Here is a 12940-nt window from a genome sequence, read left to right on the forward strand (position 1 = left end):
GTGTGACCACCCTTTGCCTTCAAAACAGCATCAATTCTTCTAGGTACACTTGCACAAAGTCGGGGATTTGTAGGCATATAGTCAGGTGTATGATTAAACAATTATACCAAACAGGTGCTAATGATCATCAATTCAATATGTAGGTTGAAACACAATCATTAACTGAAACAGAAACAGCTGTGTAGGAGGAATAAAACTGGGTGAGGAACAGCCAAACTCAGCTAACAAGGTGAGGTTGCTGAAGACAGTTTACTGTCAAAAGTCATACACCATGGCAAGACTGAGCACAGCAACAAGACACAAGGTAGTTATACTGCATCAGCAAGGTCTCTCCCAGGCAGAAATTTCAAGGCAGACAGGGGTTTTCAGATGTGCTGTCCAAGCTCTTTTGAAGAAGCACAAAGAAACGGGCAACGTTGGGGACCGTAGACGCAGTGGTCGGCCTAGGAAACTTACTGCAGCAGATGAAAGACACATCATGCTTACTTCCCTTCGCAATCGGAAGATGTCCAGCAGTGCCATCAGCTCAGAATTGGCAGAAAACAGTGGGACCCTGGTACACCCATCTATTGTCTGGAGAAGTCTGGTCAGAAGTGGCCTTCATGGAAGACTTGTGGCCAAAAAGCCATACCTCCGACGTGGAAACAAGGCCAAGCGACTCAACTATGCATGAAAACACAGGAACTGGGGTGCAGAAAAATGGCAGCAGGTACTGATGAGTCAAAATTTGAAATATTTGGCTGTAGCAGAAGGCAGTTTGTTCGCCGAAGGGCTGGAGAGCGGTACACGAATGAGTGTCTGCAGGCAACAGTGAAGCATAGTGGAGGTTCCATGCAAGTTTGGGGCTGCATTTCTGCAAATGGAGTTGGGGATTTGGTCAGAATTAATGGTCTCCTCAATGCTGAGAAGTACAGGCAGATACTTATCCATCATGCAATACCATCAGGGAGGCATCTGATTGGCCCCAAATTTATTCTGCAGCATGACAACGACCCCAAACATACAGCGAAAGTCATTAAGAACAAGGAGTCCTGGAAGTGATGGTATGGCCCCCACAGAGCCCTGATCTCAACATCATCGAGTCTGTCTGGGATTACATGAAGAGAGAGAAGCAACTGAGGCTGCCAAAATCCACAGAAGAACTGTGGTTAGTTCTCCAAGATGTTTGGGCCAACCTACCTGCCGAGTTCCTTCAAAAACTGTGTGCAAGTGTACCTAGAAGAATTGATGCTGTTTTGAAGGCAAAGGGTGGTCACAGGAACATCAAGCTGCTTGGAGATGGTCTTGTAGCCTTTACCTTTACCATGCTTGTCTATTATTTTCTTTCTGATCTCCTCAGACAACTCTCTTCTTTGCTTTCTCTGGTCCATGTTCAGTGTGGTGCACACAATGATACCAAACAGCACAGTGACTACTTTTCTCCATTTAAATAGGCTGAATGACTGATTACAAGATTGGAGACATGTGTGATACTAATTAAAGAAACTAATTAGTTTGAAATATCACTATAATCCAATTATTTATTATTTTTTCTAAGGGGTACCAACAAATGTGTCCAGGCCATTTTAGAATATCTATGTAGAATAAGAAATAATTCATCTCTTTTCACAGCTTCTTTGCTATATTCTATGACATACCAAAGGCATGCAAGTATACATGATAAAATAGCTTTTAATTTCATCACTTTTCAGGAGGAATGAAGCATTATTTCAATGAGCTGTAAGGGTACCAACAAATTTGAGCACGTCTGTGTGTATATATATATATATATATATATATATATATATATATATATATATATATAAATATATATATTTATTTATATTACTGTTATAAACCCTGCTAGATATAACCTAACCATACATTGTTGGAATATGTGTATTTAATCTAGGTTTGAAGTGATTCAAAGTACTGTTGATATGTATGTAATGGTTGATGATTAAGTTGTTATTCAGAGCATTCACTTTAATTATGATGATCTTTCTTTTCTAACACATTTCACAATATTCAATTACTTGATAACTTAGGGTATTGCATTTTTGAAGCACTCCCGTACCCTCCAGTATGCAGCAGCTGAGAGTGTTTTACTTGTGAAAGCTGTCTTATATAGTATAATTGGTACTAGAGTGCTATTAATGTATTTTAAGGGAAATGTAAACAGCTGGTCCAGACATTTGCTAACCTAAGACTGTTAGAATAACAGTTTGATACGTTTTAGTATATGATGGAACAGGTTTATTTCTGCAGCCTGCCAAACATTGCCCTACTAGGTACTGTAACTGGGTTAAAGTAAACCCGGTGTGTAAAACGAAGATATACAGTTATCCATACCTTAATTAAACGTGTTATTCTGTGTATACCTCTGAAAAGTAGACACGGTTTCTTTTTGTTTTTGTTTTTTCTTCCACTATTTTCATGGACTTGTACATATTGTTAGCCTTCTCCTTTTATGAGCAGTGAGGAATTTGTGTTTTCAAAATAGCAAGCTTTTGCAGTGTGTTTTCACAATATGTCCCATCTGGGATTTGACATACCAGCAATCTCCATGGGGACCCCAGTTTCCAGCAGTCAAGCATGTTGCAGCTTATTCTTGCATGGGATACAAACTAGGAGAAGCATCCCAGAAAGCTTAGACCAATGTGGGTCACCTAGACAAAAAACATTTTGAAAACCTTTTGTTTTCAACGAATACAAAAAAAATGACCTGTGTCTGGTGTCTACATTTCATGTTATATTAACCTATGGGTTATAAAATAAACAAATGATATCACTTGCTTTTAGCCTGGTATTAATTACAGAAGAGATGTTACATTAATTTAGAAAAAAAAAAAAATGCTTGTTGAAAAGTTTGAAGCAGTTGTTTTCCTAAAGACTGTGTTTTTCATTTGTTTTTTTTTCCCAAGAAAGTAAAATCACCTACTTTCTTCCATTGTGTTTGCCCATAGTACTGACAACTGCTTGGCTTTGGTAACACAGAGAATACTTTTTTGGAAGTTTTAAGTCAATCAAAGGATTGTCATATGGAATCTCTTAAACAACAGCTGTAGATTTCAATAAAATATAAAGCCAGGTCTGTCATAAAGCAATGACACATTTCAACCAGAAAGCATTTGCTATTGACTGCTTGTTGTGTACAAAGCAATACAAAAATAAACAGAAATTCTCATCTGGCATTTGCAAAAAAATTAATTTATTTTAGATTATTTTTAAAAAAAATGTTTTTTAATTACATTCACCCAAATCATTGATCCACAAAACAGCATGACACCCCAAAGCAGATAGCCACCAAGTGGCCAACTCTAGTACTTTCAAAACGACAAATATAATTACTCTCTTACGCATGTTAAGGCCTAACTAATTGGTCCTCCTCGAAGCATGTTCCTGTCTTTAGCTCCTAAACAATCTTTTCCTGCCAGGGCGACCAGTGGTGCTGCATCAGCCAACCCAAGTGGTGCAGCAGATCCTTACTACGCGGCAGGTTGTAACCATCGCTGATGAGGTCATCACTCTCCCCAATCATCCTGGGGACGGACTGACTACCACCGGAAACACTGCACTCCCTGCAGTCATCCAGAGCCAGCACATCTCTGTGGGACACTGCCAGACCGGAGCTACTGACGGAGATGTATGTCTTAGTTTTATTTACTCAAGGAATTACTCAATACATTTATAAACGTTTTAATGTTGGGCCACTTTTCAAGTGACCTAATATTATAAATGTTCTTTTTAAATATACAAAAAAAAAAAAAGTAATGACCTTTTTATGTAACCAGATCAAAATTCTGTGGAATAATGGTTGGTTGGTTAGTTATACAGTTTCATGAACAGTGTCTGCTTTGAATACTGCATTACACTGTATTTATGCTATTGCAAAGGCTGTGTCATGTCAGGGAGGCCGTAGCCCAGCATAACCAGTTCATTGATGAGCTACATATGCAATGGCCTTAACACTAGGTTTCTGAATTCCATTAAATCTGTGGTGTGATGTGCATTTACCTGAAAGAGACTGTAATTATTTGGCACTTGATGAGTAGATTAAAGTGGTGTATGTGTGTGTTTTTAATTCTTTTGGCAGTTGGCGCATCATATAATTTTTTTAAAAAATTTTTTTTGCTGAAATGCATAGGGTTTGTATGTACTGTATACTGTACTTTGAAAACCATAACGGTGTACTTGTGGAGCATATGACTGGTATCTGTATTTTTCAATATGACTAGTGTAAGGTGGTCAGCCTCAAGGCAAGCATTGAGGGTTTTGTAGTATTAGGATCTTAACTGTAGTCCCCAGGATTAGTTAATGTTTGGAATCTGAAAACAAACACACAAATGCCAGTTATTAATTATTAAACTTTCAGTGTTAGGGGTTGACCCAGTGTATCTGGTTGTGAGACATGTCTCCGGGGGACTTTCATTAGGAAACTCGACAAGGCTGCTCTGTAAAGGATATTTTAAGCCCTGTCCACACTGTGCCTTTTAAACCATATTAGTTGTCCTTTAAACCGGCTTAAACGTTCTAAATACGGTTAGCGTCTACACTACGCAGCGTTTAATACCGTACTGGAGAACCGGACTCGAGACCACCTCAGGGGTGGTCTTGAGTCCGGTTTTAAGTTTGATTGCATCCGGTATTTCGGTTTGTCAGAAGTGTGGACGCTGTAATACCAAACCTCCATTTTTTGTGTATCCTCCAATATCCCAAAATGCTTTCTGATATGTTTTGGCGCGTGGACATTACAAATCCAGTACTCAAAACAGGCACCTGAAAGAGTTGAGAATGACTGTTAATACTGCTGTACCATTTTTAGGCTTATGTTCTAAAATAGTGGATCGTGGAGCACTGTGGTCATATTTATGGCATGTTGACGAAGCCTGTGCAAAGCTTGCTTATCGTGAGACCGTTGCTGTCTTCTCCATCACTGATACCTTGTGTAAGAAACAAACCAATAATGTTAAGCAGTGCTATGTCTTCCGTGGGCATGGGCTACTTATTTGCAAGGTTGTAAACGGACGGTGTATAGAGGGATACTATCGTATTAAGTCCCACAGTCCATTGCGCTGCTAGGAACTGTAACCAAACTATTTTATTAGTTTGTATGCATTAAGCCTGACTAAATGGTACTTTTAGTGTGGGCACTTTTAGCTTAATTAAATTAAAACGTTTCTCGGTTCTACGGTTCTCGAGATCAATTATGTAGTGTGGACAGGGCCTTAGTTACCAGCCCTCTCGCTGCCTACAAACATTCCCTCATAATTTTTCCAGTGGTTACTATAACATTCTTAGCGAGATCTGTAACATTATACACAGCGAGAGTCCTGCGACATTGTTCATATAAAAAGCAGGAGTTGAGTTGTGGTTTGCTGCTGCAGCAGAGGGTGCCTGTAGGATAACATCTATACATGGAAGGGTGCAATACATTTTTTTTTTTATTAAATGTAAAATGTCATCTGGACAATGCATGCTGTTCTGTCTTCATTTTACCTATTTTAATACTGTTCTATATAATGAAAGGCTGTTTAATCCCATCAGTCTCTGTAGTGGGGCCCCCACCTTCACCCCCAAAAAGCTTTTCATAATCATACAGTAGCCCCTCACTATAACGGACATGTTTGTCCGACATAAGGAGTTTTCGGGTTTAAAAACAATACAATAAAATTGCACACATATATATTTATAGTGCTCAATGCATTTTAAAAGTAAATCATTGCACTGAAATAACACTAATGTGTTTTGGGTAGGCTACACATTACATTATGTAAAAATATAAATCTGTACAGTAGCCCTATACAGTTCTTTTTTACTTTAGCCTACCTGTAACACAAAATATATTATGCTGCTGCATTGTACACATGGGTGTACAATGTGAATAAAAGATTACTTTAAATTGAAACTAAATGATTGTAGCCTTTTTTTATTATTATTATTTTTAACTTGGCCTACTTAACCTAGACAATTAACACAAAATAGATCATGGTCCTATACAGATGCTCAGAGCTAGAGGGGTTAATGGAACATGTGTGCAGTCTATTGCTCCCAACAAGCTGGGAAAACCAGAAATGTCATAGAAATCTGTTTTCAAGGCTTGTAAGTACACCCTGACTTTAGTGAAAATTAGGTACTTGGGTGTTCGCCTCAAAAGTGCATTGAGCACAAGATACGAGAAAAAGTGGACTGGGAAATGCCAGCAACAGTTGAGACTATTTAAATTGTGCTTTCAAAAGTTCTTAACAAATTTATGCAATTGCAAGTGTCGCAATTGTCGGCAGTACATCTCATTATAATATTTGTGAACCCTCATTTGCACTATCTCCGCCCCCTTTTTTGCGAATTTATGCAGGAACGCCCATAATTACATATTCATCTAAGGTTGACCTGCAAAGAAAAACTGCTGCTGCAAAGCATTCCCTAAAAACTCGCTAACAGCGTTGTACGTTTTACCCTAGACTTCCAAGTCATTTGCGACAGGCACAATACTTTAGTACATCTACCCCTTAGTGTTTATTCCCACACAAAGTTCAAACTAAACTTGGAGAGGAATTGTTAATACTGGCAATATCATTTTGGAATTATTTTTGTTTAAAATAACATGGTTCGAGTTGGAGAGCTCCATACTGCTTTTCTGTCATCAGTCCACCTGCTGTTTTCCTAATGTGTCTAATCAATGAAAGCATTTTGAATCCTGGCCTTGGCCAGGTGAAGTCAACCACTTGCATTAACTTTTAGAATTACTGCATGTAAAGCGCTAGCTAATGACAGTACCAAAGGATTAATCTGTGTTGTAGAAGCCGCAGCTGAAATGCATGTGGCAACATCCCATATAGTCATTCATTTGACCCCCAAGAAAAACCAGACTCAACTGAAAAACGAATACTGCCATGGATCTTTAGGTGACTAAATGCATGGAACAAAACTCAATACAGAGATTGAACAGATTAGAAACACCATCTGCCACCTCTAGCACATACTATATGGTATATGGGCATGACTGATATAAAAGGTGCTGTATTCTCTATACACAGTAGTTTTAGAGGTTGTAAAAAACCTATGTAGGTATCTCTGGTTTGAATCTCTCTCCAACTGCGAGTGTGTAAAACAAGTCTGCCAAAGAAATTCATAATATACTAACACTGGGATTATTTGCAGTTTCCATGAATAAATGGTGAGGTATCCAGTGGTATATTGTCTAAACCATGGCTATTATGATCGTTTAATCATTTCAATCCGTTAATCACTGTAGGCTGTACAAATACGACAAAATAGCCTGGCAGAGGGAGAGAGAAGGGCAGATTTCCAGTGTGGCGCAATTCCAGCACGAAACACAAAATATCACCTCAGTAGGAAAGAATGTATATTCTGCTTTGGTTTATGATTACAAATTATTCCATAGGATTATATAATAATTTTATAAATGGTCAAAAAAATAACAAACCTTATAAGCTACAAGAAGTGTCAAGCTGCTGAGAAGTTGTGCCTTCCTAGTTTCCCAGCTTTTCTGAAAGGTACAAAAGGGAACAAAATAAAGCCCTGACATGATAATAAATGGAGTTGAAACAGCTGCTACATTTGTTTTAAAAAATTACAGTATTTCTTTGGGGAATTCCATTAGACTGGAAAATTTTGTAGCATGCAGAAATCTCTTTTTTTTTTCTTTTGGGTTATGGAATGCTATTACAAGGTAATGTAAATTGTTACTATGACCCAAAACTGTAAACACACTAAATTCCCAGTGCTGTCTTAGCCAGTTTTTCCTTTATTCATTTAGGTCATCATTGTTTTGAAAAAAAGATGAACCTCGCCAAAAAAAAAAAAAAAAATTCTGACCTTGACAAATTATTTATTGAAGGCTATAACACATTTTAGTACTGGTAAGAACATGAGTATTATTTTAATTTAGCTGTAAAAATATTAAGAATAAGAATTACAGTTAAGAAATATGTCCCTGTTATAACGTCCCCTGTGTTTCATAAGAACTAAGACTGATTCCAGGCAGTATTTGATTGAAAACAGGACAGTTTCACAAAAAAAAAAAATCCACGTTTCCTTTTTGCTACAGGCACTGAACAATGTGTGGATAAGAATGGAAAGTATTGTGTGGTCCTGTATTTGGAAGCTATTTTGCATTGTAAATGAAAAAGGGAGGTTAAAAGCAATCTCTAATGGCTCAGCTATAGCCAATCTCTTTTTTGTGCAGCAGCTTGCCACAGTATTAAACATATTTCCAATGAAGTAGCATATTATAAGCACTGACGGGCGCCGGGAGAAGGTGGGAAAGGAACACTGGGGTTTTTGACCTTTTGAAATGTTTTTGGAAATGTTCGGAAGTTATGTTTATAGGTACTATAACATTTATTTATTTTAAATCTCCTTTTAACTGTATTATTGTTGGCATTTCAGCAACCTTAATCCCATTAACTGATTTATTTTTTTTAAAATTATGGTTCTTGTTATTTGTTCTCTCTCATTTATTCTATACAGTTTAATGTCTTTAATTGTTGTTCCCAGTTTGTATGTGCCCTTTTGGGATGTAGGTAGCTGCACAGAAACCAAGCTTGAATTTGTAACTAAACAGTCATTGTTTTCCCAGGACCTTGCAGTGGCAGTGGTCCCAGATTTAATGGTTACTTAGGAGATGGATTTAAAACCAAACAACATTAAAATCCAACTGGGTAAATCTGACTTGAACAGATAAACTGAGTTAGCATCCGCTTTGAATTTTTTTGTTTCTTGCATAGACACAGACAGTACAGTATGTAAAAGATCTGTCTGCCATCCATGGGACACTCAAACGATCAAATTCCCTGTTTAGTTTAAGTCCCTGCACCATAAACCTTCTGGATACTGTACACTTAGGCCTTGTACACACACAGCCTAAATGCGGTTGTGAGTTCACATTTTGCTCTTTAATAGGGTGTAAGTACACACACAGTTCAGTTGCAAACTGCACTAGTTAATCCTGTTCAGAATAAGTAGCGAGTTCTGTTATTAATTCAGTTTAGTTACTTAATGCGCAGCAGGTGTGTGCGTGTGTGTGTTAAAACTGCACTAAAACAACCGCAGTAGGTGCTCTGCGCAAGTAATGATGTCATTGTTTATCGTGTCCAAACTTACTGCAACTTAAAAAACAAATCCATGCCAATAAAATCAATGTCTTTATTAGAGGGAGTACAGGCAAAAAAAAAAAAAACTGTGCAAGCAAATAAAGTCCGTGCACACGTTTCGATCAAATTGTGACCATCCGTGTAATAAACATGGTTAAAATATATTATATATATATATATATATATATATATATATATATATATATAGATATATAGATATATAGATATATAGATATATAAAAAATGTGTATGTGATGAACCAAGTTGATTTTGTAATATTGATGTATAGTAAATAGTGCATACATATAATATACTTTTTTATTATTATTTAATCAAAGTACAGTTGTATAATATTCTGTTGTAAGAAAAAAAAAATGCAAACATTTTACTTTTGCTTTTGCAACTTAAATAAAACAATATGGGACAATTCATGTTGCCAAATGCCACAGTGTGACCACAACTCATTTTTCCACCGGTGTGTTGTGGCACTCCAGAAAGGTCTCAGTAAATGACAAAGACACATATACGACTCCTTAGACATGCGTACATTTTTAATCCAGTCATTTGGAGACCACTCAAGTCGTTCCCACCAGGCTTCTGGTCAGAAGATCGCCAAAATGTTTTCATCTACTGTCATGATACTGCAGATAGTCGCCACTGTTACTGGTTTTGCAGAAAAGAGCATATCTGTGCTTGACGAGCTCTCAATCGCTTACGTACTGTACTTTCTTCCAAAAGCATAAACAAAAATACAGCTTCCATGCTGCCACCATGCAAACCTAACAAATGTTGTGTAATGGTGGTCCGAGTTCAGTTGTTAGTTTAAACAGGGAGTGCACTCACTTCAGGGAGTGCAGTTTGTTGATACGGTTGTCGCGCTAACCGCAGTGTGTATGTGTACTAGGCCTTACAGGTGTGGCTGTATTACAGCTTCTTTCGTAGCAAACTCTAGTTCCACTTTATGAAGAGATGCAGATCAGAGTTCTGTCTTGGATAAATCCCTCTAGAACCACAGGGGTGTCCAGGATTACAGGTACTAGACAACCTTCTTCCTGGAAAAGGGCATCATTGGCAATCACAAGTTCAGATTACCTGCTGTGCACAGTGTATAATTAGATAATCAGATCTTGGATGAAAACTGTGCAGACTAGAGCAGTGGAAGTCGACTGAAATAATTTAACAAAGTAAAATAGGGGCGCTTAAACAACCCCTGTTGAGTGGATTTATAATATTAAGGTGCTTTTAAAATATTTGTGTAATCGCTATGTTCTGAACACCACCTGTTTTATTCTTTGCCCAGGGTCCACTGTAAAAATGTGATATACCCACAACAGGAATAACTTGGCTCAACTGCATGTAGGATTTTGTTGTTGGAAAATGTGTTTCATCTTGTGTTTTTATTTTACTTTGAAGGGAATAAATAGTAGCTAGTATTAGTCTGGGGGTGGGCAAGACTAGCCAATTTCTGTGAACAACTGGAACCTTATTAGTAAAATTTGAATTTCACATGTGGTGGACTGATTCATTAGAACCTAATCAAAGTGGCCCAGCTTTTTTTTTTTTTTTTTTTTTTTACAGTTGCAGTCGTTATCTGTGAGTTAATAACCACATTAATGCTGCATCCTGATTGGCTGCTCAGCATTTCACGAGGTTTTTGCCAAGACAAAATAATCTCTTGTATTATTTTTGGTTCCATTTTCAAAGAAAAAAAAGTTGATCGAACTCTTGAGTTTTTAAACCTTACAAAATGCAATATTCAGAATGCCATATTCATATTCCTTAGTTAACATAATTAACCTCGGCTGTGTATGGTACCTACTTCTGTGGTTTTTTAGTTTGTTTTTTTGGGTTAGGGGTATTTTTATTAATTCATTTTACAAATTGATTTTTTTTTTCTCACTAGAATGTGTTGAGGAGGCAGCAGCGTATTATTAAAAACCGTGAATCTGCTTCTCAATCGAGAAAAAAGAAAAAGGAATATCTGCTCACCCTGGAGGCCAGGTTGAAGGTAGCTCTGTCTGAAAATGAAAGACTGAAGAATGAAAATGGTTCCCTGAAAAAACGGCTAGATGGGCTTTCATCAGAGGTGGGTATAATCTCACACACACACACAGCCAGTGGTGTTAACACTGAGCACTGTATTACAGTACTACATGATTTTGATGCTATAGAAATAAGCAATACTAAATCCTAACTCCCCCAATAGAAGTAAGTTTATATAGATGTTGTTTTGTTTTCTAGAACCAGATCCTTAAGATTACAGCACCAAAAAGAAGGTCTGTTTGTGTCCTGGTGGTCTTGGCATTCATAATGCTGAACAGTGGCCCATTGAGGTAAGTATTGTATTCATTTGACCAAAATGATTGAAACCAGAACGTGAAGCATCTTGAATAAATTGAATGCAGGTCATGCCTCCCAGATATCTCTAGTTATGAAGGAGGTCCCTGTTATTGTGTCAAAAGTATCTTCTGTATTCATATGAATCCTAATCAACGTGGCAAGTCACAGACACAAACATGTAGGCCTAATTTAACCATGCTGACAGAACATGTTGCTGGTAAAATCCCCTTTAAAATCTGCTCTTAAACATGCGGTGAAAAAAATTGAATTAAACAATAATTTCCAAGGCAATACTACAAGTACTAAACACATTCTGGGTTTATCCTGCAATCAGATGTTGAAGTTTTGCACATGTGTGCTTGCAAACCAAGCCGTGCTTTCAAGTGGTTTGAGATTTAGTACAGCATCAAACCCTATAGAGCAAGTACAGAACAATTGGGGCTTTGTTACACAATTATTTCTTCAGTGTATTATAAATAGGGCTTCTTATTTTTGGTTTTAACCGATAAAGCACACCAGATACAAAAAAATAAAGTTGGTGTATAGCCAATAGCTATCATTGATTCGTTCTGAACACTTTAAACCCACCCCAGCTACGGAGTGGCAGCATGTTCCTACATTTCTATTGGAGACTCCGCTTGCAAGATTTAAAACAACATTACAATCAGGAATGGAGGCTTGTTTGCGGGATTTAAAGCTGTGTTACAGCTATTTGGGGGATTTTGTTGTGGAAGACAGTAAAGGAAAGAAGGTACAACTTAAGTGTGCAAGTACTGCCAACTTACTACTGTACATATTTTGATAGAAAAAAACACCCAAGCATTTTGGAAAATAACCGAAAACAATTTCATACAGTATATAAAAAGCAAATGCCCCGAAAAATTCAATTAATAAAAACCGAAAAACAGAAGCCCTAATTATAAAACATTGCAGAAAAGGTTTGATACAGAAATAATGTGACTCCCACGGTAAAAGTCCAGATACATACAGCAAGACTTTTTGGTACAGTTTTGAGTTTTAGATTTATGGAGTTACTTTACTTGATAATAAAAGATAAACATTATAAATCAAAAGAAGGTTTACTTGAGCCTTAGTCACAGTTAGCCAAAGAAGGACCAACCTAGCCTAAGTGATGGCACACAGAATTTGGTAATTTTTAAAATACTTTAAAAAGGGAAGAAAACATTATTTGTACAGGGGAACTCAAGCAGGGTGTAAAACACAACACATTACTTTCCCTAGCTTCCTGCTTTTGTGTACATATTCCTGCAATATTGATTTCAACATAAGTGATTGTTTGTATATTAACATATGCCTGGTCAAAACGTCTTCTGAATTCAGAACCTTGTCTGGTTCAGCATTCTGATGGAAGACCCGATGCATAACCGGGAAAGTAATTTGTTGTGCTTTAAACCCTACAGCATTTTCAGTAACACTTTAACAAATGTATGGTTTATTGGACAGATAGAAAATTAGCCTGGATAAATTATGCAATTCCTGGCTAG

At 37.2% G+C, this 12940-nt stretch overlaps 1 protein-coding gene across 1 annotated transcript in view; it reads left to right on the plus strand.

Moving 5' to 3' along the window:
• The window catches only part of LOC117417024 (cyclic AMP-dependent transcription factor ATF-6 alpha-like), a 62170-nt gene that overhangs the window by 7017 nt on the left and 42213 nt on the right, over positions 1–12940 (plus strand). The window contains exons 7-9 of the mRNA XM_034028668.3: positions 3417–3625; positions 10999–11181; positions 11337–11428. Coding sequence (XP_033884559.3) covers positions 3417–3625; positions 10999–11181; positions 11337–11428 — 484 coding nt within the window. The remainder of the gene's footprint in view (positions 1–3416; positions 3626–10998; positions 11182–11336; positions 11429–12940) is intronic.

This window comes from Acipenser ruthenus, chromosome 12 (assembly GCF_902713425.1).
Source record: "Acipenser ruthenus chromosome 12, fAciRut3.2 maternal haplotype, whole genome shotgun sequence".
NCBI classification, from domain to species: Eukaryota; Metazoa; Chordata; class Actinopteri; order Acipenseriformes; family Acipenseridae; genus Acipenser; species Acipenser ruthenus.